Source organism: Apus apus, chromosome 1, assembly GCF_020740795.1.
Source record: "Apus apus isolate bApuApu2 chromosome 1, bApuApu2.pri.cur, whole genome shotgun sequence".
NCBI lineage: Eukaryota > Metazoa > Chordata > Aves > Apodiformes > Apodidae > Apus > Apus apus.
In genome coordinates this window covers 41,247,195-41,274,037 of record NC_067282.1, presented here as the reverse complement: position 1 = coordinate 41,274,037, position 26,843 = coordinate 41,247,195, and the positions used below count along the sequence as shown (strand labels likewise).

Below are 26,843 nucleotides of genomic sequence, written 5' to 3'. Positions count from 1 at the left end.
AGTCTTTGTAGTGATTATGTTTTCATAGATAGGTCATCGTGTCCCATGTCTTTCCATACATGTGCAATTTAATTTAGTAAACAATGAAGCGGGTGACTTAAGTTGTACTTGCTTTTTGCTATCAGTACACATTTCAGTGGTTAACTGCGTTTGTGTACATCTTTTGTAAAATAAAACTTGTTGACTTGTTTCCTTTGGCTTGGGAAAAGACAGACTGGTATTAGAATTGGACTTTAATTCTGCTGGTTAGCTGTGCTGTGATGCTTGGATGTACTTCCAGTGGTAGTGTCTACTCTACTTTTAATTCCTTACTTAATGCCAGGTTAGTATTTTCAACTGATATTTGTATTGTAAAACCAACCATTATATTGGTATTATTGTCAAAACTGACTATCAGGCCTAAGCAGTGTTGGAAATACTGAAGGAATCAGAATAAATGTAATTACTGTTAGGTTTGTAGTCATCACATCCCAAATACCTACCAAGTTATGTTACTTTTCATGAGTTCTTTCTTTTTCCTTAGCTTCTCTCCAAGCTGCAGAAGCATGTGCAATGAAAAAAAATCAGCCTTTATTCAAAGCTTCACTAACTTTACTAAGTACCTCACCTGTTATGGACACATCTTATCTCATGCTATAGTTACAGTCTTCCAGCTGTTTTAGTAAATGCAAATACTCATAAGAGTAAAAGCAGAATTGCTAGACCTTATTGGTGGGCAGAATATTCCATGAACTGGTGGAAAATGTAATCAGAACAAGTAAAGTTGTCACCTTGAGTACTGCATTTTGGGCACCACAATATAAAAAGGACATCAAGCTATTGGAGAGTGTCCAAAGGAGAGTCACGAGGATGGTGAAGGGTCTGGAAGGGATGACTTATGAGGAGCAGCTGAGGTCACTTGGATTATTCAGCTTGGAGAAGAGGAGGCTGAGGGGTGACCTCACTGCAGTCTATGGCTTCCTCACGAGGGGAAGAGATGGGGCAGGTATGGATCTCTTCACTCCTGTGACCAGTGACAGGACTCAGGGAAATGGCAGGAAGCAGAATCAGAGGAGGTTTAGGTTGGATATCAGGAAAAGGTTTTTCACCCAGAGGGTGGCTGAGCACTGGAACCAGCTCCCCAGGGAAACACCAAGTCTGCCTGAGTTCAATAAGCCTTTTGATGATGCTCTCAGGCACATTGTGTGATTCTTGGGATGCCCTACACAGGGACGGGAGTTGGACTCAATGATCCGGATGGGTCCCTTCCAACTCAGTATATTCTATGATTCTATGATTGTATTCTTTGTATCAAAAAACAGTCAGCTAGTGATCCTGATTTTTTTTTTTTCATTTAAAACAATGAGAATAAGCTGTAATTACATTAAGCAAACAGTAAATAAAATTCATACTGCAGGAGTGGATCTAGCTAACAAAACCAAAGCCCTCAGCCTTATGAAATTTTAGAATTTCTCCTGTTCAACCTACAGCATTGGTAATAATTTCAGATGCTGGCTAAAAGGGAGACCGGCTTTTTCAGTGTGGTTAGTTGCTGCGTAGAATGAAAAGGTTTGTGAAGGTCTGATACATAGCTTTGTTTTCAGTAATGCTGACAAACAGCACATATGCAAAAGTGTTAGGTCAGAAAGTTTGAAGCATTTGTTGAATAATCAAAATGTAGTAATTATACATGCAATTTGGTGTTTTTAACGGCTCTTGACTTGCCTACATCATGAAGGACTTGGTTGGCGCCAGGTAGGCTTGGCAACAGCTCTGAAAGGTGTGAGTCATGGGAATAGTTGGCAGATCCTAGAGATACTAGTACCTATCTGAGAAGAAAAAAGTTCTTGACCTCTTTCAAACAAAGCAGAGGGAATGTAAAGATCAAAAGTTATAACAGTTCTAGCCCTTTTGCTATCCAGTTTGGGTATATTTTCAATTTCGCAACATCACCTGCTTGTTCATTGGTCATCTAAATGGAAAGCAAAGATTATTAAAAATCAGAATACATTACTGACATTGCTAAGGTAACTGTTGTCCTGCAGTGTCACGGTGGATTGTATTACCCACTGTGGCTATCTCTAGCTGGTACATTATAACAATTTTGTTTTAGATTTTGCTTTAAAAGGTACAGAGGCTGGAAGCTGCTGTGCAGCTGCCATTGGTGAAAGACAGAAAATTGTTCTCACCATGCTGCTGCTGCTGTAGGCAATATAGGGATACCTGCTATGATTTACTTAGAAAATGTTATGAAACCTAACCTTAAAAGATTTGTTCACAGATACCTATAAATGAAGTTGACATGATAAAACATTTCAGACTTCTAGTAACTGTTGTTTCAAAGCAGACAAAACAATAATTGAGCAAAAGAGATTAAAAATATATATCCAGAACAGCTGAATACAAAATTAAAATGTAGTACTGCTTACCTCACCTGTTCCTAATTTATGTTTGCTGAACTATTTTCTAAATTTTTTCTCACCCTACTATTGTGTTAGAAGCTTTCTTGAACCTACTGCTGTGTTAATTAACTTACTAAGAATTTTATGTGAGATTTGTGCATTGTTCTTTTACAGTCACCGATGAAAAGATGAAGTAGCAGAAAGACTAATTTTTTAAGTTTGTATCCATGGGAAAGAGTGTGGTCAACCAGACTTAGTATAAAATTTTGGATACATATTGCTACTCTGTGGAGAAAGCTTGATTTCAGAATTTTAGAAAACCACATTTATTACCAGAATGAGTAGGCCAAAAAATATGAATTTTCTCTTGTAATCTTACAGCACTGAGGCTTTAATGGACTGAGGTTGTGCTAGTTTTTTGTATTTCCTTCTCGTACTCAGTTTGTATTTTTGGATCATGGCTGCTTCAGTATACCTCCATCCATATTAATTTCTTAAATTTTCACATAAGCAGAAGAAAATATCTATTAAATATCCTTTAGGTTAGGTATCGATTTATTAGGATTTAATTGAAGCATTAAAAAAAACTATCTTATGCAAATCTGTATGAAGATATTGTGCCCTCACTTTTTACCCCTTTGGGTAATGGGGATCTTTGCTTTAGAATTACTGGTACAATATAGCTCACTCAGGTCCACTTAATCGATTTGGCCATGATAACAGAACTTTTTTATCATGAATTTTCTTTATTGTTTTGAAAAATGTATGAAGAATGCATTTGGTGCCTTGCATATGTGGTGCTTTCTATATATACTGCAAAATGCTGACAACGTAATGATAAATTTGCTTTTGGCATTGAAGGGCCGTACCTTGAGGTGACTTTTCTTCTTTGGTTCTTTATTCACATAATACCATTAGTATTGTTTGTTACAATGGAGGATATTTATAACAGGAAACATCTGTGGAGCAGTAATAAGGAATAGTTTTCATAAAGCAGTTTTACATTATCCTTCTACCAGTATCTGATAACAGTCACATTTATCTGAGTGTAGAAACGTTCTGACAGGTGTAAGGGATAACTGATTGATATAAACTCGCTACTGCATGAAAATGAACCTTTTGATAAAGACATCTTAGTTAGAACTGATAAGTAAAGTACAGAGAACATAACTGTCTGCTATTATGTATCATTTTATTACCTTTATGTTGATCTTGATCTTTTAAATGGATAGTAAAGCATGGACAAAAGATGACTGAATATAGACATTTGTATAATATACCTTTAGCAGGAGCATAATCTTTAGATCAAGGACAACTTAACAGGCAAAGGGCTCATAATTCATTAAAATAGAGACACTATCTAGTTCATAACATGAAAAACTTAAACAATGCGCTATTCTAAGGATTCAAAATTAATACTTTCTCTATTTCTTTAAAATAGAACTCTATTTAGATTTTGATGGATTGGGAGACAGATAAAAGCATTGGCTCACAATTAAAAACAGTTAATACATTTATTTCCTGTTTTATCAGTTCCCAGAGCTTTTATGGGCATATCCATGTTAACATCTCTGATACTAAGTTTTGAGCAGATCGATGCTGTGAAATGTATTACTTCATTTAATAAGGTAGAAATAAAAGTGTTTCTCCATTTACGTGTTTTCTGTGAACATGTTCTGGCCCTTAAGTGTTACTAATACAGTATTCTGTTATTTTAAAGAAGAAAATAAATGGAAATCTATAATAATCTGAAATCCTATAGACTCTATAGATCATTGTCTTGATTATGCAATAGTATCTTACGTCAGCAAGTTGTTGAGAATCATGGAATAAACATCAGGAACTTTACTACTTTGACATGCGTTGATTTAATTTCACATAGAAATAAGGTCAATAAAAAAAGCTAAGAAAATTCTAATTAATAAGAAAATGTAATAGATCAAAGCACAAAGAAAGTAGGTGGACAGCCATAGTGTTTTATCATGTGTTAGATATTATTTCAAAATGTTTGTGTAAATGTATGTATTCAGACAATATTAAGACTAATTTAGTAAAAAAATATAGAAAATCCAGTCCTCTATATTTCTAGTAGAACCTTTATGTTCAGTATTTGTGATTTACTAAACAGTCCTTTAATTAAACATTTATTTTATTTTTTGTGTGTCTGAGGCTACAACTGTAACTGCTCAATGCTAATGAGGTAGAAAAGGGAATAATAGAATCTAAAAAATAGTGATAAGCTCTGCTACTTCTTAACCACTTTATTATTTAAAAAGTAAACTTGGGAAGAAAAATTATGTTTGCCACTGTGAACAATTGTGAACTTCACATCATTATCTTTAAATGGTAGAAGTTTGATGTTACATATGCATGGGTAAGTGTACATGTGAATATCATGTTCACTGTCAACTCATCAGAACCTGCTAAATTGCCTGAGATGTGGTAATCTGATTTTTAAATTTACTTTGGTTTTATTTTAAATAAAAATAAGGGGAGGTTAGTTTTATGGAACCACTTTTTTCACTGCTTTGACTGTACACTGAAAGTGGCCTTTTAAATCACTGGTAGAACCTTGACATTTTATTTTTAATCAAGGAGATTTTCTGTCCTAAATTTAAAGGAATTTATGCACATGATTAAGCAATTTCTTGAATGAAGGCCTGCATTTTTACCAGGAGGATACTTCATATGAACAGTAGTCTGTGCTGTGTAATTAAAACATGTTATCAGATTTAGCTTAATTAATGTTAAAACAAAACAAATACTTGATGCCTTCTTCAAGGACATTAAGAAGAATGCTTTTCTGCTATTCTTAATTTGTCGTGTTGTGCCACCGTTGAAAATGAGTTAATTATGTTACTTGCCATAGTGACAGATTTTCTTACCTGAAATGTTGTTCTACATATAGCACTTGTCTGAAATCAGTTGTTCATGTGCTGGAGAAGTCCATGTACGTCTTGTATGCAAATTATTATCTTTTAATCTGTTTATGAATACAGCAAGGTTGAGGTAACAGAGGTCTGAAAAAATTAACATTGAATTATCTTCGGTTTTGTGGAGTTAAGTAAAACTTCCTGAGCATGCTAAATCAACTGTAGATAATTCTCCATATTTTTTATGGCAAGTGGAAAAGAGGGTGATGTGGAGTTGCTTCTTCAAAAATACCATCTCTGTCCAAGATGGTACGTGTCAGTGTGTCAGTGAAATTTTCATGTTAAAGCAATGACTGTATGATCCACCTCCCATGACTGTTATCTGTTCTTCTACAGAGGCCACTAGTAAAATTTCACTTGCATCAAATAGCTGGAGAGCTATGTGACTGTCTATATAGGTTGTTCAACAATCTTTAAAACACACCGGCATAAGCGTAATTTAAATTATTTTTTTCTCTGAGATCTTGATCCTTCTAATACATGTTTAATATTTCTGTTTCATTTTAGTTTTGATTTTCTGAACTCAATAGCACCATTATTATTATTATTATTATTATTATTATTATTTATATCAAATTTTTAAATTCAGGTTTTCATATCACAGAAAGCATCATTCCTGTTGCTGTTACATGCAGACTTGACAAAGAGGCTGAAGTCTAAAACAGAACAGCTGAATTTTATGTTGTACATGAAAACATGGTCCCTTTAATTAAGGAATGAGACTTAAGAGATGGGGGGATAGAGGATGTTATCATACATTCCATGTTCCATGAAAACTAAAATTGTATTCTAAAAAGAAAAGTTTGAAACACAAAACAGAAAAAAACTAAACAAACCAAATTAACTCTGTACCAGAGAAAGTGTTTTTTTAATTTTAAAATAGAATTCCACTTCTTGAAATAATTTATTGTAGAAAGACATAAAATCCTGTTTTCAAACAGTACTGATCCACACCTCTGTAACACATCTAATGATTTGAGTGCTGGCACATTTTAAAACTGAAACCTGATGAGGAAAAAGAAAAAAGCAAGAAAAAGGAAAATCCCGTAGAAGTGTAAATGAGAAGCAAACCAAAACCAAACCACACAGCTGACATTTTAGAATTGTTTAGTGGAATTGCATCCTGGCACAGGCTGATTGGAATAAATGCACCCTTCCTGACCATTGACTCTCAGTGTCTTAGAAACTGAATTCTGGAAACACAACATGTATTAGCTTTGGTGCATTTTTTTTTTTTTTTTTTTTTTTTTTTTTTTTTTTTTTTTAATATTTACAGGTCTTGGCAATATCTGAGAGACCTTGTTTTCATTTCTGGTCACCACCTCAGCAAACTAATCAATGAGGCATGAACTGCTATCTGCAGAGAAAGAAATGAAAAATAAACCAGAGATAATCCTTCAGTTAAAAGGTTATTCTGTGCGATAAAAGCTATTTTGTTAATTTATTTACTTACTGGTACAGTGAGATAAAGCGCGGGAACAATTAGGGAATTCTAGTTGAAAGGATTTAAAAGGGCAATGACGACTTAATATTTTAGGTTTCTTGATTGACAATACAGTTACACAGATTTCTTAAAAAGAATAGTTTTCAGTGAGTCAAAATTCTGTTTGGTTCAATTAGTATTTTCTGCCATTAATATTTTATTTATCAATCGCAGCTTCATGCTTACAAGTATTTTTTAAACTATATTTTATTTTTACATGCTAATTTAGTTAAACTAGGATACTAAGTTGTTTGTGTCTATAAAGCATCTGCAGTAATAATTGTTTCCATATTTTAACCCTATTTTTCATGTTTTGTATTTCCTGTTCTTCAAAATGTACTAAGATAAGTAAAAACTTTGTTGGGTTTGAGCTATATGTGATTTCGTAGAGGATATTTGTAGCTTACAGTCTATTATGTATTATTTAGTTTAGTTTATTGACACTAATTAAAAATTAGTTTCAGGTAGTTTCTTCTGAGTGTAAACACCAAATGTAAGAAAATTCTTAGTAAAATCTGTGCGTAACATCTTACAGTAATAGTTTATTTTTCCCCAGCATTTTAAATGTTGTTTTTCTATTTATTTATATATCAGATCTTCCCAATTTTCAAGTCTGTGTCTGGAATGGAACTCTGTTTACTTGCAAGCAATCTTATAATAAAATGAGTATTTTGCATACGCATCTATTGACTCACATAGGGATATCTGTCTTTCTCCAAGTATTATCAGGAGGGTTTAATCTATGCTTGGGAAAAAGTAACACAGTGAGCAGCGCCTTCACCTTTTGGAAGTGGACAAGGCTTTGTACCATTTAGTATATGCAGAATAATCCACCTTTAAGAGATTAAATCTGTAGTTATTGATAACTTCTGTCATTTTACAGGAGTATTATTGCCCAGAAGTTTTCTCTTTTGGATCTTCACCTTTTTCTCTGCATGACGACTGGTCTTTCCTTTTTTCTTTTCGGAGAGCTCTGCTATCTGCTGTTATCTCTTCCATTTTCGTGAAGCCCATTTTTTTTTTTCTTTCCAGAGCTATGGAATGTACACCTATTTTTACTAGCATGGAAAGAGAAAATATTGTGTGTTGCTCAGTTCTGGTTACTCGAATTCCTTCAATATGGTAGAGACATTGACCAAGGTTTTGCAAATGAGAAGCACGTTTTTGCAGAGATTGGTTCACTGTATCTTCTGTGAACTATCATGGGTACGATGTTGCCAACAGCAGGACAGTAATGATGTTGGAGGCCTATCTAGCAAGTCCTCTTTCATGCCACATTGAGGCAGTGGAGGTTTTAATACATTCCTATGCAACATTTGCTCCAAGCTACAAGAGAGACTCTTCCCTGGTCCTGAGTTTGTGCTTCCAAGTGAAGCATTTCAGTTTTCTTCCTCTCTTTGCTCACTGCCTCCACCTCGTGGAACTGGCTCACCTGCCACACGTTACGGTTTTCCAAAGAAGAGATAAACTCTGAAGTGCTGGATCAAATGAGATAGGTTCAACTTGGCTAGCTGGATGTAGAAATGAATTGTCAAAAATCAGCCAAGCTGATTCAGAATTTCTGAAGAAAGGGGGGAAAATGGGCAACTGGAGAAAAAAGTTGTAAACTGCACTTGGAGGAAGAGAGTTATTGTAGACGAAGGTTGGGAAATTGCAGTGGAACAGGCAGGTTCCAACCTTGTAGTCACAGCCTGCATTTCACCAAGCATCTCTTTTCACTCCTCCCTCCTGTACTGAGTGTCTGCAGTCTAAGTGTAGTGCTCACCAACTTACTTAAAAGCATGGTTACAAAAAGAGAAGAAATATGAGAATCATAAAATCATTTAGGTTGGAAAAGACCCCATATCACAGAGTCCAACCATAAACATTACACTGCCAAGTCCACCACTAAACCACATCTCTAAGTGCCACATCTACAAGGTCTTTTAAATACTTCCAGGGATGGTGACTCAACCCCTTCCCCGGGCAGCTTGTTCCAGTGCCTGACAGCCCTTTTGGTAAAGAGGATGCACTCTGTTCTCCCATTGCAGTGGCTTAGGAGTCTTAAATGGGATGTGGGGCACCCACTGGGTAGCAGTAAGCTTGTCTGAGAAAATGGAAAAAGGTGGTTGGCAAGAAGACTAATAGCACAAATAGGCCACACTTATTCTAGGGTAGGACTCTCTCCATCCTTTCTGAAGCTACTCTGATAGATGGAAAGGAATGAAAGTTTTTGTGGACAAGAGGAAAGAAGTGAGCATTGAGTCTGTGTCACAATAATAATTGTATTCATCTCTAAGATGAAAAAGTTGAGTACTAATCTGTGCTTAAGTAATGTTTTAATGTAAACTAAGCAAAATCTGTAGAGCCCAGCTAGAAATTCTCTTCCCAGACGAGTAGGCTTACTAATGTTACACTATTTTATTTTTCTCCCCTTCTAGTTTAGTAGAACTTTCACTCTTCTTCAGTCTCAGTATTATTATCCTGACCTGCCTACAGGATGATGATTAGCTTTCTTTTTAAGAAAACAGAGTTTTATCCCTCTGATTGAGAAAATCTTTCTGTCTATGCATTTCACATTCTGGATAAACATCTATACTTCAGACGCTTGTATACAAGTTGGAGACTGCTTCTCTTCCTGTGTAGCTGTATTAAAGGTGAGAACTGTAGCTGTGTAATACTTAGGTAACTCTATATAAGCACAGTAGCCACAAAGAGATCCCCCAAATTATTTATATCTTCTTAACATAGGTGACTTAAAAGAGAAGGAGATGAATAGACCTAGACCCTGGAGGGTGTCTCTCGCTTTCCAAAGAAACATCATAAATTACTAACTTTGGCTGAATGCTGACTTCTGGAAAATTTGGGCTAGTTAATGTTAATATTCCCTCTTAAAACTTTTTTTTTTTTCCTTTTTAAATCAACACCTGTAAATGAAAAGTTACTACAGTACCTTGTAGTGACACGTTTATTACTTAAAGATTGACTTCTTCCTAACTACAAAGTATGTTTTACTTGCTTTTTTGCCTACACACCTAAGTCTAGAAGTGAGCTATTCAGATTCCAAAAAACAGCAGTATAAATTTGAGACATCATCACAGTCTTTTCTGATGGTGCCACATCTAATACATTATTTATCAAGCTACGATTGCAGGAATAACAAATATCTTAATTAGTGGAATTAATCAATTATGCCTTCATACATTAGTTGCCTGTAGTCCTCTATAAGAAAAAAAGAAGTTTCTACTGTTATTCTACCTTTTGAAAATGTGGTTATCATGCTGTCCTTCTTGCAAGCATTTAGAACAAAGTCCCAATAATTTAATTACATGCCTCATTCAAATGCAGGATCATATGAACCTGTAATGGCTCAAATAATCTGTTTACTAATAATTCATCCAATAGTGTGTGGGTTTTTTTTAAGGGAGAAGGGAAGGGAGAACCTTATCTGCAATTTCACTTTGGTACAATATTATAATTACAAAAGAATAACAATATAGTTGTACAGTCTGCCATTTAGTTCAATGTTTTTGGGTGCATTTAAGCTATTGAATTAATCTCACTTTTAAACAATAGAATATAATACTTTAATGGCTTTCCTTTGCACTGGCTTTGTGGGATGCTGAAATTAGTAGTATAATGCACTGTGTATAGTTTCTTCTGAATCTGATTGCTTTAGCAGCAGTCAGTTTGATAGTATCAGGTTCCAGCCTGCATTGCTGGGTCAACATGGACCCGGGCCATTAAAGGAGAAAGGTTCAGGGAAAGTTCAGTTCTATTGTTTTACCATGGTTACAAAACAGAAAAAAAAGGGAGAAATCCTGCATTTGTAACATATTGCTTCCTTGGGCCCTGAAGGTAGTATGATCATTTTTTCCTCTTAAATTGAACACAGAAATATAAACCTCCTGATTATCTGTAATGTAAACAAAAGAATATTTTCTGATCACTTTTAAAGTAAAACACAGATGTTCTGCATTGACTGCTGATGTCATTAAACAAAATGTTTGTATTCATTTAATTTGATCTCCCAAACTGTTAGTGTTTAAATTTGTTACTAGGTCAGTAGAAAAATTAAAACTCCATACCGGCTGTGATAATACTGACTTTTGTTTACATAATTGTCACTTTAATTAACTCACAGTAAGCCTGTTGAAATGTTTGCTTTTTCTTTAAAATATAACCTGTCCACTGAAGCATTTTCTCTTTATTGTGGTTAGAAAATAAAGAAACATTTTCATGAAAAAGTGTGATCTTAAACATCATCATGCATGTTTATAATTTATGGCAAATTTGTAAACCACTTGTGAGGTACCATTATGAAAGGGTTTAAATCCTAAGATAAATGTGTTTGTTACATATGTAAGAACGAGGAGAGAAAGGATAAAGGACTTCTTACAGCATAAGTAGTTTCTACATGTGTTAAAGAAGACTAATTCATTCAAAGAGCTAAATCATGTAATGGGTGTAATATAAAATAAAAATTGCTGTCTCTACCAATAGGAAGAAATTCAGGAAAGCAAAAGGTTGCACAAACATTCTCTTAATGGGAAGATTTGCATGAAATTTGACTGAGCTCTGAAGGTTGTGGCACAGCATAATCTTCAATAATATGTTTTTCTTTCTAAAGGCCTTTATGTATAATTCCCATAAGCCACTTTTTAGATAAGTGAAGTTGTTTGTACATCTGACTGTTACACAAGTTGAAGAGATAATGACATTCAAAACGTTAGGTATGGAAACCAGCTTACAGGGGTGAGTGTATATTTGTTATTTTCCAGACTTTCCTGCCTCTATGATTATTATTAAATGTGATCTCATTAAGAAAAACAAATTTCATATATGCTAAGCTGGGCCAGCATGACTGTGTGTTTTAATTTAAGATCTTTGGGGAACATACAGATAATATTGTTGACCTAGTATGTATCATAAATCTTCCAATATGATGGCACAAGGCATGTGCTCTCAGGGTTTGTCTACCCAAAGAAGTTTGCAAGAGAGGTCTGTGGTCATTTGAAAGAATCATCTCACTATACCACTATACCACTACTACTGAGTGAACAGACCTTTGAGTCTTTACAATAGCGTGTGGAAAGGAAAAAAAAAGGGAAATACTTGGTTGTTTGGCACATGTGGGCATTAGGAAACTTTACAGGGTGCAAATGAGTGCTAAGTAAACTCTATTACCCTTTGTTTACCCATGACTACACTTCTAGGTTTGATATCCATTAGCAAATGACATTTGTTTTTTCAATTTACTATGGTGCTCATTTTCTTTCTTAAATGATTGTGTTAATGTTACTGTGCCCTGCTAGTCACTTGCAGCGATTGCAGTCTGTATGCACACGTAGTACACACAGAGATACACATGTCCTAGAATCACAGAATCATAGAATCACAGAATCATAGAATGGGTGAGGTTGGAAGGGACCCTAAAGGTCATCAGGATCCAACCTCTCTGTGAGCAGGTATATGTTTATATGTGTTTGCGTATGTAGACGTTATAATGATCAGCCTTGAGGAATGTGGTTCTGTCATGCTAAAGACACTGGAGATACTCGTCTTTCACTCTTCAGGACTTGGGGCAAGAGCCACAGAAGCCAGAGCTGACCTGTTTGCATACTATGCATTTCTCTAGCTTGAGTAGTGCATAGCTTCACAACCCAGTGGGCGAGAAGATGACAATTAGTACTTACTAAAGATGAGGAAGTGTAGATTGATTCCTCCTATACTTTAAGGCGTGTGTATACACACACACACACATACATATCTCACAGAGCTACTGTGCGGGAGAGAAAGCTTTTGTGATTTCTCTAGTGCCCTAGAGTCCAAGGCATGTCTTGTCATAATTTTTTTCTTAAGTCATTGAACAAATAGATAAACTGGAACAGATGACTGCTTTACTGTTCTGCTTGCCAAACTCCTTTTGTGTGTCTGAGCCTTTATACTTAAAAACTGTAAAAATTTTATCTCTTTTAAAAGACAGTATAATGAAAAAGCATCATTACAAGCATATTATACTTTGTACTTAATTCAGTTCTATTAAAACAGATTATATCTGATACACAAGTCAAGAAAGTCTTGAAGACATCGTTCAGACCTTCAGCCAAGCACGTAATCAAGCGTGTTTCTGGACAGGATAATGTCTAATTTAATTCCTGTTCTGTAAAAGGGGTAGTCTTCTGCTGTTCTGTTGTTGTGTTTTGTTTTGTTTTGTTTTTGTTTCTTTCCCTAAGAACTTGATCCATTATCACAGAAATCTGCCCAGTTCTGCCAGAAGTACTGATTCACAGCATAAAAAGCATGTTGTTTGGTCAAGTTGATGTGTCTCTGGTATCATATTTAGTACTGGAGTGAAATTTAAAAATGCAAAAGCTTATATGAAGTGTCAAGCAAGCAGATAACATATTAGGGAAACATTGCCATTGATGAAAACGTCCCTCTTACTTTGGCCCATGACACTTCGATCGGTGTTCACAACATCTACCATTCAAAGAACATAAATGGGAACAAAATCTAGAGAAAAAGCTTTTGGATAAGTTTACTTGGTGATTTTGGGTGATTTCTCATTTCTAAGCCCTTGCATGTGGTGTAGCATTTTCAGAGCTTTTTCTGCATGTAAGCAAGACAGAGTGATAGAAAAGTAATTTTTTTGTTGGTAAGATAACTGAGCTACTCAGTTTTTGAAGCTAAGGCTTTCAGGAAAGTAGAAGATACAAAGAGTCAAAATACAATTGTGAATAGGCACCTGCTTTAACTTTTACCTAACTTGACTCTGGGCATGGAAATGTTTTTCCAAGTATTATGAATAATATGCATTTAACTATGATATTAATGCTCAGTCAGGATTTGAGCTTGTTGTGCTACGAGCTATATGGACAGATTCAAAGGATGTGGACATGTTATATATGGAGCTGTTCCAGGCACGGAGCATGCCAATCTAACATCATATGAATGTATATAGTGGCCAGCTGTAGTTTACCCCAGGAGAGTGTGCTCCAAGTATCTAGTGCCATTTTGACCATCATGAGAGTTGAACTTCTGTAAGAAATTCTCTTATGTGAAATTCTGTCATATGTATCACATGCTACTGAAGATATGAAGTTCATAAAAGGAAGGATGAATTGAAGGTGTCTCAACCATAATTCATAATGAGAATGCATTTACAACCATTAAAATTGTAAGACAAATCTAGTCTTTTATTTTGGGGCTTCTTTATTTTGGCTAGCGAGAGATGTTTTTGAGAAACACACAGATCTTTTCAGACCTAGCGCAGGAGTAATTTAGATTAATTTCAAAGTCTAATGTCCTTCTCTCCTAATGTACTTTGGAGATGGGAAGTAAAGAGACTAAAGCAAGTGTGACCTGTCCCATCACAGAGTAAAAACAGAGCAGATACATGGTTAGGCATGTTAAATTACATATGAAGATATACTTATCAGGAATTGATTTCTGTCTTTTCTTAAAACAGATGCTTTGATATCTTTCTTTGTAACTTGATTGTATGAAGCTTCACTCAAATGGAATTGCCGGAATTAGACAGAAATACAAATAATAATAAAATCTTACCAGAAGTGATAAATTTGTCAGCTCTGTTACCTGAAAACATACTACTTGTATCACTTCACATAAATGGCTGATTAACTTTTTAGTGTTTCCCTAGGATAACGCAGTAGTAGGAGGCTGTCATTTCTGGTAGGGCAAACTTTACATGAGATGGTTATGGGGTAGCTTTGAGCACTGGCTGCATTTCAGACCTGGAAATAACATGTCTACAAACACTGACTAGAGGGTTAGGGTGTTACTCTTTACCATCAGCAGATTTGATCCTCTGTAGCTTATTCAAAATTACTTTTATATTGAAAGATAACAAAAGTATCCTTTGTTGGATCACTTCAATATTTCCACTTGGACCTATAGTACTGTCTATTTTTTTAAATTTCATTTTTTTTAGGCCTTGGGTGTCTTGCATTGATGTTCTGTATTGCCTAAATCACTGTAGAACTACTGCTTAGGAGGGAAACCTCTGCTTCTATTCATATGGTTATAGATGCTGCTCTGCAAAGAAAACGGAAGGTTAGATTTGGGTGATTGTTTCTGTTCCTTGCCTTGCGCAAGAAAAATAAAATGCAAATTTATTTGTGAAGTTCCATAGTAGAATATAAAGGTCAAGCAAGGCTATGTTGAGGCTCACAAGGTTGGAGCAATGTAACACAGCTGGGATCTCAGTTTTAGGTGATTTTGGGGTACTGCTACATAAATCAGGGTTTTTACCTGGAATGTATTGTTTTTTCCCCCTATGAGTTTATTTTCTGGTATGTTTTGGAAGTGCAACTAGAGTACACACGAAGATTTACTGAAGGGTGCCTACAAGGGTAGCCAGGCCTTTTGTATCTCTTGGTGCACATGGAGTTTAAGTGATGAGCATCATGTACGGTGTTGCACAAACCCATTGCTATACTGATAGCTGGTTTTTGTCTCAACCAATTTGAAGTCTGAATGACAAACATGAGACTAATTATGTGTATACTCATTAACTTTCCTTTTAGGACTTGCTTACTGATGTCAGCGAGAAGTACACTAAGAGAGTAGACTCGTTTTGCCACTGTCACTTGTACTATGCTACCTGAGATAGAGATCTCATTGTGGCCCTCGAATATTACTTGTTCGAAGCAACCTGTCATTTTAATGCTTAGTACTCATCTAATAGATTCATTTCTAGGTTTGTACTTGTGTATGCAAATACAGAACATCTTGTTAAAGGTTTAAAGTCTTGATTTTAATGAATACTGCTTTGTTACCATCAATTATGTGTTACATAATCTGTGCTGTTACAGCTATACAGACTAACAGAGAGTCTTTTCAGTATTTCATATCACTGCTGTTACTCTCCAATGTACAATAAAAGTAATTTCTAAGCTTTTTTTTTTTTTTAGGTGGTTCCAGCAATTCTTTGGAAGCATACGGTTAATGAGTGTGGGTTTTCAGAATTAAAAATAAGGTGAATAAAGGGCAGTGAACATTAACCACAGTCACTGGCAGAAGCTAGAATAAAATTTTTCATTTTCAGTATAAATAGTTTTTTAAAGGGCAAAGGGTTTAAGATATAGGCAGCTTCATTAAAAAGGTGACAGTTCACTTGTTCCAGCATTTCATGCAAAGAATTGTGGCCAATTAAGTGATGAATGCATTCAGATATTACAGTGGATACACTTATTGGATAGAACTCCATTATAAACTATTATCATATAAACTATTATGAGTAAGAATAGCATGTTAATTAACAAACTGCTAGGAGAGCCAGAGTATTTTCACAAAATGCCTAACTTGACTAGTACAAGGTATTTTTTCTTTCTTACTTGAGCTTAAATCAGCACTGAAATGCTTATGCATCTTTAATTTAGTATAGGTGGTAATGAACACCAGCTCTGTGAACACTTGAGCAACTGTGGACTTGTTTATTATGTAGGTGTTCTTTCTTGTGTTTCTTTCTTTTTAATTTTTTTTAATGCAGCTCAAAATGGCAGCTGCTACCCAGTGTGTCCTGCTGGAAAACAAATCAGATGTTATTTTTCTAAATGAGTTAGAGTTCTTAAATTAAGATATTCACTTGTATTACATATGTATGGTCATATATGTGTTCAAAAGAAGAATGTGCTGTTACATGGCCTAATTCTGCTTTGAGTCTAATTGGTTATTTGTACATGTGATTATCTGATTTATGTTCACAAATTTGTAATTACATGTGCAAGTTATATGCAAAGATGAATGCAGATGGTTAGAAAACAAGCCTTGAAGCAGGACTGTTCATTCCAACTAAAGTTCATACATTTAAATCATTGTTTCAGGCCATCTGCAGACTCTTAACAGACATAACCACATCACTTACACTTGCTTCACATTAGGAATCATCTCAGAAACTCAAAGTAGAAACTTTTTTTAAAATGAAAGCTTTAAATTATTTTAGATTGTGTCATTCATGGATCAAAACATTTCCTGGCCTATTAGCTCCATGCTTGACATTTTTATAATATACATAGTAGATGTTGTTTTGAGGGGATGTTTCTTAGAATTAAAAGCCTAAGAAAAGATGAAAACAGTTGAGGAAAAAATAAGCTTTGCATCTGTTATGGTTTGGGGTTTCATGTGGGTGAATAACACTGTTAGAAGGAATAATTTAGCTTGCATATTTAAATTATGGGTGCGGTTTAAGCTGTAAAGTTGAGTAAATTGGGAAAGGCATCTGTTACAACTTGAGAGAAAGAGCCTTTGTGGGAAGCATACACTTTAGATCACTGCATTTGTACAATGTTTCATTTTGTTTTTTTTTGTTTGGTTTGGTTCTTTTTGGTACTTGCAAAAATTATTCTGAAAAGAGCAGTGTAAATAGAGGAAATAAATACAATTTTGCTAGCTTTTGTTGTTGCTGTTTCCAGTATTCCCAAATAATTTGTTCTGGGATCTCCAGTTCTGTGATTTCTGTCAGTCTGTTGGGCAATTTGAGTACTCTTTGTAAAGCAATGTTTATATCGATTAAAAATACATCAACATGGTTTGAATTAGTATATGAGTTTTGTTTAATAATTGCATTTCATTGTTCAATCAGACTTATTTTCCTTATTTTCTGCTCTGGCTTGTATGGCTGTCATCAAAGGCTTGTGTTTCACAGTTATTACATAATCACGAGAGCCAACTTACTTAAATGTTCTAAGAACTTTCAGGCAGATCTAGTGTTTCAGCTAATTAGATGAAGCAATGAACTTTTGGGCTTAATTTACTTCTGACATAATAATTCTGCCACCCAACATAATTAGATTAATTTGTTATCTATTTTTTTTACTTTCCAATAGATGACATACAGATCTCAATTTCATTAAGAGAACAGTCACATTTCAGTAATATTTTAAACTTATGTACAATCACAGCTGTATTCAAAGCTGGTACTGTAATTTACTCCAGTAGTGCTCAGACTTCTAACTGGTTTTATTTCCTTTCTTGCCCTTTGGGCCATTCGTACATGCAAGTAGTGTGGTCAGTCAAACAGAATCTTTTCTTTAGATGCTTTCATTGTGCTTGTAGTGGGACTTCAAGCATCAAGTAAGAGCTGACAGGTGGTGTTGTAATATATATTCTACATATTGCAGTTGTGTGCCTTGCATCTTGTACTCTTGTGTCAAGAATATTCCTCATCTTGCTGAAAAGCAGAGTGACATGGGCTGAGGGAGACAGAAGTGGCATGATGTTTATGTGACTGGTCTGTTAGGAAAAAAAATAAAATCAACAGGGTCTTCTCTAACCCCCAAAAAGCTTAGTATCTAGTGGTCATCTACTACTGCAGTAAATGGCTTTGAAATGGAATCTGGAGAACAATACATTTTCTTCCATTTAGCTTAATTATTTGGATTGCTAGTAACTGGTGCTGGATTTCTGACCAAATACTGATTTTTAGCCCTTTTGGTTTTAAAATAGCAGTAGAGTCTTCTGTTACTGAAATGAAGTAGTGTTTTATCAGTATGCTTTCTCCACTGCTCAGTGCTATAACACAATCTAACTCATTTGAAGGTCATTCCTATACTTCTTCATGAAGATTTAAAATCAGATCTTTGTATTTATTTTTATCAGCGTTGTTTGCTGTCTCAGTAATTCCTTCTAATATATCATGAGTTCAGCACTAATTACTGCGTGAGAACATTTTCTATTTAACTGTGAGAAGAAAATAAATTTCAGGTAATTGCACTGAGAGTTTCATTGTTTTATATGACTGCTGCAAGTAAAAAGGACATGGTGTGATTTCTAATGTTTGTTTTACTAACTGTCAAAATAAATATATGCCCAGACTTAGAACTGCATTCTTTTGCATTGTTCTGGAGTGGGAGTAGGAGGGGAAAACTTAAAATAGTGAAGTATAAGATTTAGATTGATGTATGTTGTCATTTCTTTTGCCTTTAAAATGCTACTTCAGTGCATTAGTAATATTTATGAAGGTTACCTTGGCAAGCGTTTTCCAACCAAAGGAGTTAAATTACACAAAAGGTTTAGTCCGTCTTCCTAGACCTTATTTTTCAGAATTGACACGCCCTTGGCTCAAGTCTTATTAGCATGAAGGCTGCACGTATGACACTGAGAGCAGCATGGAAACTCTCCCAAAACCTAGAAGTACCATGTATACCAGGTGGGAAGAGTCCACTCTTTGGTTACAGGGTGTCACAGGGCATCCCTGACTTTGCATTAAGTTAGCAAGTAGCCTCAGCCTGTGACATCCTCAGCCTTTTTGCAGACACCGTCACATCACGTTGGGAGCACAGAATAACCACTCCCAGTGGCTGTTCCTTAAATTTCATTCAACCAGCTTCTCTGAGGTCAGAAATTCTATGTCAGGCTTTGAAACACTGAGGGAAGGTAGAACAACTGAGAAAGAAAGCCTAGATTTTCAGTATGTATCTAAATGAGATGCATAAATGCTGATGTAGCTAAAATTGATATTGATATTCAAAGCTGTTCTAAGCAGTTCTAAGAACATAAAAAATACATTAAATACATACACCAAATACTGGTTACAGATTTGCTGCCTATCACCTCCGGAGTGTAACTCTCCCTGCCACCCCCCAGTATTACTGATTATAAAAATGCCTGGCTGATGGCAGCTCCACTGCATCATGTTTGCTCTGTTTCAAATAAGGACAATATTTCTCTGCACTAAACTTGCTCACAGACAAGGTTAAAAATAAAACTGTAAATGTAGAAAACTGATCCTGAAAATAATTATTTTTCGTTAGAAAGGTAGTTTGCCTTCTTACAGCTGGTCAGATTTGCTGTATTCTTTAGGGATACTTCACATACTGAATAAAAGTAATTTGAAAGAGTGAAACTTTGTTCATCTAGAGTTAACTTTACACAATTATTTCTCAAAGTGAGAACATGAGAAAAAGAAATCACAGCATTGTCTCAACTTTGTTGTGACCTTTCATTTTAGAGCACGTGTTTTGCCATGCAATCAGCCATCTATAAAATGCTAGTTGCATACTCTGAGAGGTACATGCTACTGCTGAAGAGTATCAACTGGTTTGGAACCAATAGCTTCCTGGATTCTCAGAACTCTATCAGAAATCAGTGGGAGGTCTATGTGTCTAAGGGTTTCAAGGATGAGACCCTAAAGTTTTAAAGCCATGGCTGTCTTCTGGCAGGAGTGAAAACAGCTGAATGAAAAGTCTGCCTACTTTTAAAGCCTGCAGATAAACCGGTTGTCTCTTTCCCTGCAAGATCTTCGGCTGATTATGTCTCCTTTTGATGTCAGTGTGATTTCTAGGAGCAAGCTCATACTTTGATAATACAATTGGAGGTGTATAAACCTTTAAAAGTATAATCAAAGCACAACATTTTAGCTGCTAATGACCACTGATTCTTCCATTATTTTTTTCTTTAATTCAGCCATCTGTAGGTGTCTAGATTCAGTAACACAGGAAGGATGTAAAAGTACCATGTTGATTTAAAGGCAAATAAAGAACTACTTCAGAGAACTTGCTGTAATTTGGGACAATAAACTCTTCAGTTGCTTCTCTTATTTTGTAACTTCCATGCCAGTCACAGTGCAGAAGAGGTATACACCCTTTCCTTGAAAGGCAAAAATGCTAGAGCTATACTTGGGAAAGTTGGAGGGATGAAATACAAATCTGACCAGAAAATGGTGGATTTATTTTCAGTGGTTCTAGAAAATATTCTGAATATCTAATTCGCTGATGCTAATGAAGAAAATATTAGCCTGTCTCTTTGAGAGTTTCAGTTTGTAAATTAGTTCCCCTGTCACATAGTGGTATCCTGAGATTGTAAATTATAGTAGTTGTCTACAAACATAAAAATCAGTGGTCTCTGGGAATGTCTTCTGAGCCCTGAAAAAGTCTGAAAATTTTGATACAAAGCTCACACAAGGCTATATAAGGCAGACGAGTTTTAAGGGAATTAAATGCATTTTAGGTACTTCACTTTAAAAACTGAGTAGTAAGTTAGTAATATGTGGTTCTGGATAAAACTTTCATTTTCTTCTTCATCATATATTAAGATATCTCACACATTAAAACTTTAGTTCTAGAGAAAAAAATCTAACAGAGTTATATTTATAAAAGCAGAGTGACAATGTTTCTATTATATCTTCTTTTTAGTGGGTAACGAAGGAACTGCTAATTTCTTTTGACCTCTCCTCAGGTCTTGAAAACATGTAATCGTTGTGGCTTCCTTGAATCTTTGTTGAAATTATCTGATTTCTGGTCTCTCTAACTTAATCTTCAAAAAATGAAATAGTTGAGAGGAAGACCAGCTATGACTTAACAGATGGAGGTCTGTTTCTTCTACTGTCTTCTCGCTGAGTCCTAAAAGACTCCTTGACTTCTCCATACTATGATGCCAGGTATTCACAAGATTTTTGTTGGCTTTTTGGAATTTGGCACTTCAGCTTGCTTATTTTAGTTCTAAAAAATTAAAACTGTATCATCTTCAAAATCAAAATGGGTCAGCTTTGAGTAGTTTACCAACTGAGATAATTAGCATTACCTTAAGAAGTCAAACATATTCAGAAGAACTGGTGACATTCTTAGAAATATTTTATTCAGATAAAAGACAAAATCTTACAGTATCTTTTGTATCTTTATAAAAACTTTAATATAAAATCTAAATTTGAGTATTATCAACAGTTTTTAAATGTTTGGTATCTCAGTGACATCAACTAGAAAAGTAATGTACATTGCTCCGGCATTTCAATATGTCTTTTGCATAACAGATCAGCTCTTAGCTATTTAAATTATATTTTATTTTCATACTGAAGACAAATTCACTGATTTTGATACAAAATAGGAATGTGAGTACTTTGAAGCAGACTTCTTATCTTGTAATGAAAGTGAACTTGTCCTAATGTAAAAATAAGTAGGTCTTTACTATGCACAAGTTTAGGAAAAATACCAACAAAATGATTCATTAAGATATTTTTATCATTCTGTTTATGATAACTAAACTAATTTGCTATGCTTTTTATGTGTTTTTTGTTTGTTTGTTTGTTTTTCTTAAGACTTTATCATAGAGCTATAAAAATGATAATGAACTACAAAGCAACATGCAACATTTTCGAAATAGAATCAACTTTTTTTAAAAGTATTTTTTACATACCATATTTTCACAGTTTTGGTAATACTTAATACAAAATTCTTGCAATTTTTATTGTTTGAAAACAGATCTTATAAAATGGTAGTATTTCACATTAGGAATTCAGTTAATGGAACAAGTAGATAGTATAGATAACGAATTAAGACATTTATTGTTACTTAATCAGTTATTGGGGAGAATCAGCATGTGCTTACTCTAAGCATTCAGAGATGTACTCATTTTAATTGTGTATTGCATAGTCTGCTGTGTCTCTAAATCAGAGCTTCCAGACTTCAAGAAATAGTTCTTACATGTATTTTTGTCATAAGGAGCAAACATTTCTTAGATAAAGGCTTTTTCATAGTAAAGTGGAGTGAGTTCTTTGCACTTAAAAATTATATCAGGATTAAAGAGGTTTAGCTCTCAGAAATTTTATTTAAATATTGCTAGTGGGATTGGAATTGGGAGTTTAGGACTTCATGAGAATACTTATTTGGTAAAGTTTGGATTATTGGGTTACTGTGTTGGTTTACTGAGAACATTTATGGTTTTGATTGTTACAACTTTTCTATAGAGTAGCTCTATCAACTTGATTGTAGAACGTGACCAAATGGAGAGTTTGGCCTTAGATATTTCAATATCACTCACCTGTAACCTTCAGTTACAGATTTGGTCCATTGGTAAACTCTTAGGCTCCAAAGAGGGGTGGTTTTATTCGTCAAAGTCAAAGACTTAGACTTTGCCGTGGCTGTATTTGTAGTAAGCATCAGTGTCTTTGTAGGAGTGAACCTGCTGGTTTTTTAGTCTTGTAAGTTACTGGTAGGTTGTGTATTATGCCATGCATCCTGCTTGTGTTTTTTATTCTGTTGTCAGACCCTTCCATAATCATATCACAGCAGTCATTTGAAAAGAGTGCATCATCATAGGTATTTAAATTAAGCCATTAAAGTTTCCTTACACAGTGGCATTTTTTTGGTGGGTGAATATATTAGAAACACTTCATTTAAATCAGATCATTTTTGTCTATAATGTTTTTATAGGTTTTATGTGTATTCATGGTATGTTTATCTTTATTGTAAATCACAAAGGAAATTTCAAAGATAAACGGAAGACACTTGATTTGGTTCTGTGAGCTGGAATAAGATAATGTTCTTTTTCTACAACTGTTTTTGATGTAGTTGTGAACATATGATGATTCTGTTTGTAATTAAAAAAATTAAAAATCTCAAACGAGTCAAAGAAATTATCAAGCTTATAATTTTTATAATGACCTCAGCTCAGGACATTAAGTTAGGAATTAATGATCAGTTAAGGTTAATGACACAATGCCTTGAGTCATTAAATTCCAAGAAAAGGCCCTGTAGTTTGATTGGTTTTGGTTTATTAAAGGTAGGTTGTAGAAGTTGAAAAAAAAAAGGTATTTCCAAACACAAGGGGAATCTGAATAGAAAATAGAGGCATTTTTTATCTGCCTCCTTCTGTAGTCCCACCATAGCTAAAAATGCCCTCATTCTTGCAAAGAGTTTTTTTAGTGTGAGGAACTAAGGAGCAAAGCCTTCCGTAGCTACCTTTCTTTTCTTTTTTGTTCTGAAACAAATGAAGAACCTGAAATATCTGGCAAAGCAAAGGTTAATACCCCGGTGTTGGACATGCATATATCCTTTTCTGTGAAGTTATTCCTCCATGTCCCCTAAATAAGTGGTTGCAGGGTATTGCAGTAGTGCAGTGCTATGAGCTGTACAGAAGGATACAGGCCTTTGGATATGCATTGTATATTACAAGTACATACTGGCATGTAAGTAGGTAATAAGTATTTTCATTGTAATCCATATCTAATTTGTATGCTACTTAGAGAGTCCAGGAGATGGAAAGTTGTGTATGTGAGCATTTAACAGACAGTGAGTTCTTAAACCTGAAGGCCTTTATTTTTTCATACTGGACAAATGTAGAGCAGCAATGATGGCACTTGATCAGCAGTATTGTACAAATAATTCTGAGTCCTTTCTGACATAAAGTAGTATATTTAAAGTAAGGTGCCTTAGTGAGATTTTCACTTGAAATAGAATAAGGGTTAAATGATAACTTGACTTATCTTTTAAATGACAAAAAATAAAGAAATTGCAAGACCTTTTCACACATTAGATATGTATTGTCATTTATCATCTAGATATCAGGCTAGCAGTGCGAAGTAATAAAACATATCATCGAAAAATGTGCTATAGGTCTGAATCACTCTTTCATTCCACCTCCCAGCTAACTGTAGTATTAAATCAAACAAGCAGAACATTTCCTTAGGCAGCCATTGCCTTTTAATTTCCTGAAGAACCTTAAAATATCATTCATTACAAGTACTACACATATTTGGTTTTTAAAAGTCTCATAAATCAATAGCAGGCTGACTGTAATAATTATTACAAGTTAGTGCATAATTTTCGTGCTGAAGGCTGCATGCAGAACTTTAGCATATGCAAACGAGGCAATTCAAACTGTGTATAGATATTAATATGAAGAAGCAGGTAACGAGGTGCAGGCTATGAATTATGCATCAAGAGCGGCTGATCTTCAATGAGGAAAATGAATTCAGCATGTAATCTAATTAGTGATGGAAGTCTATTACATCTAACTGCAAAGGCAACCGTCCTTGAAACAAATTTATTTACAGTCCATGTTACCACTTGAAACAACTTTGAAATGATGTGTAAGACAACAGCTTAATTGTAAAAATTTTTTTTCTTTGTTTCAGTTCTAGACCTGGAAGGCCTCCTAAGAGGACTCAGAGTGTCACATCCCCAGAGAATTCTCATATCATGCCACATTCTGTCCCAGGCCTAATGTCTCCTGGAATCATCCCGCCAACAGGTAGGAGCACTAGAAACACCTTCACATGGACAATCTTTTGAATTCATGGCTTGTATACACTTGTTAATAAACTGAGACTCTAGGAAGCCAGCATCCAGGTATCACAACAGAGTTCCTGTAATGTGACATTATTGCTACACAAATGTATGGTGTGTAATAGAAATTGTGGCAGCTCACTACTTTAAATACAAATAACTGTGCAAATAATAATCCTTTATAATGTTTTCCCTCTGTTCTTTTTCTTTATAAACAAAAACCTTTTCAAAGCATGAATTACCTATCATTAGACAATAATCTTCCTATTCATTTTTAATAGATCAGATATAATCTGATTTTTTGCTGCTTTGCTTGATTAGATAATGTCATCATGAATATAGTTGCCTGAAGAAACCAAGTTAGTTAAAATAACTCCGTGCTGCACAGACGTCTTTCTTAATTTTTCATCCTGAAATTCTATTTTAATACGTCTCCTGAGGCCTTATACTAATGTAAAGTCCTGTAACAATATGTTTCTCAAACTACTATTTTCTTTTGAAATTTATTATAACATCTAGCAGTGCCTTGCTCTTAGACATAGTTAAATTAAGAAAGGCTGTGTTGCAGGAAGGAGATGAACAGAGCCACCTGAAAATGGAAATGCCCAACAGTTGAGCTGTTAGTGGTGGTGCCACATTCTCTCTCTTCATGTTACAGATGAGTTGAATTCTCACCCTTGCTTCAGCAAAGCTCACCTGAACTTCCACTTCTTCCCTATTTGGTTGCACTGCTCAACCTCTAGCACTGATTTTCTTCAAGGCAGAGGGAAGATAATAAACTAGATGGATCCAAATAGAGAGGAAGGTTGCTGGGTCTTGGAGACTGGATAGATAGGTGGACATTTGAGTATGAGCATGATTTTGGTCATAGCTGACTAACATTCTAAAAAAAAAAATGCACAGTTTAGGAAATATCACATGCCAGAAACTGCTGGCAGTTTGGATGCAAGTGTCTTGTCTGGAGGAGGGAGGAAAGTGAAGAGAGTTTAGCTCTGTGGACAAAAGTGGAGCTGTGTCTCTTTGCCTTAGGGCTTCAGAGCTACTTTACATAGTGAGATAGACACATAGCCAGAAATGTTTAATTAGGAATTTACAGCTTTTCAAAAGGCTAAAGATTAAGAGGAGTGACAAAATGAAGAGAAGTCAGACAACTAAGGTTGGTTAAGAGGGAGTTTTTTAAAGTAAGCAGAGGGAAGGAGGGATGAAACTGAGTGCAGGTAAATGTGAGGGTGTCAGGCAAATAGGACTCTCAGTGGTTGTATAGGCAGGTGTGACCAGCAAAAAAAATGAATTGGAATTAAAATATTTGATTCAAAAGGGGTTACAGGATAAAATTTAGTAAACAAAATAAGAGTTGGTGCAGAGTGAATGCAGCATAAAAATAATAGAAAGGGTCTATGTGGGGAAAGAATTAAAGCTTTTATAGGGCAGAAGCATTTGTTTTTATGAGAGAGAGATCAAAAATTGCAGAAGGACAGGAAAATTATTTAGGGGAAGTAAGGCAGGAAAATATCAAAGAAAAAAATGCGTGTGAAAAGTAGGAAGGAGATGACATGAAAGAAGTCAGAGACAAATAAGCAAGCTGAAAAGAGAGAGACAGGAAAAAACCCCTTGTCAACAGTGTCATTTGGGGTTTTGTATTACAGTTAATATATAAGAGCAGATTGCCTCTTGATATAATATCTTCTGGGTTGGAATTTTTTGCTCTTTTTTGTTTTTGTTCTAAGAAAGCAGCTTAAAACCACAGCTCATGCCTAAAGTATCCAGTTCCTCTCTAGTCCTTTAAAGCTCGTCATAGCAAGTTAATGATACAAATACAAGGTACTAAAAACAAAGATATGAATGTCAGCCCACAAAACCAGATGTAGACCTTTTTAAAATGATGATTAAAAAAAAAAAGAAAATAATTAAACATTAAAGTAAATAGGCATATGTAAGATCATAATTCATTGAATCCTTTTAGGATGGTAGTACTTTCTGAGTCTTACAAAGAGGAAAGGGTTAAATGAAATCACTGTTAAGTTTGAAATGGTTTCACATTACA

The 26,843-nt window shown here is 34.9% G+C and overlaps 1 protein-coding gene across 4 annotated transcripts in view; it reads left to right on the top strand.

The window, feature by feature from the left end:
• DACH1 (dachshund family transcription factor 1) overlaps nt 1-26,843 on the top strand; it is a 357,701-nt gene that overhangs the window by 125,499 nt on the left and 205,359 nt on the right. For all 4 annotated transcript variants that reach the window (XM_051633619.1, XM_051633610.1, XM_051633602.1 and 1 more), the window contains exon 2: nt 24,649-24,764. In XM_051633619.1, coding sequence (XP_051489579.1) covers nt 24,649-24,764 — 116 coding nt within the window. The remainder of the gene's footprint in view (nt 1-24,648; nt 24,765-26,843) is intronic.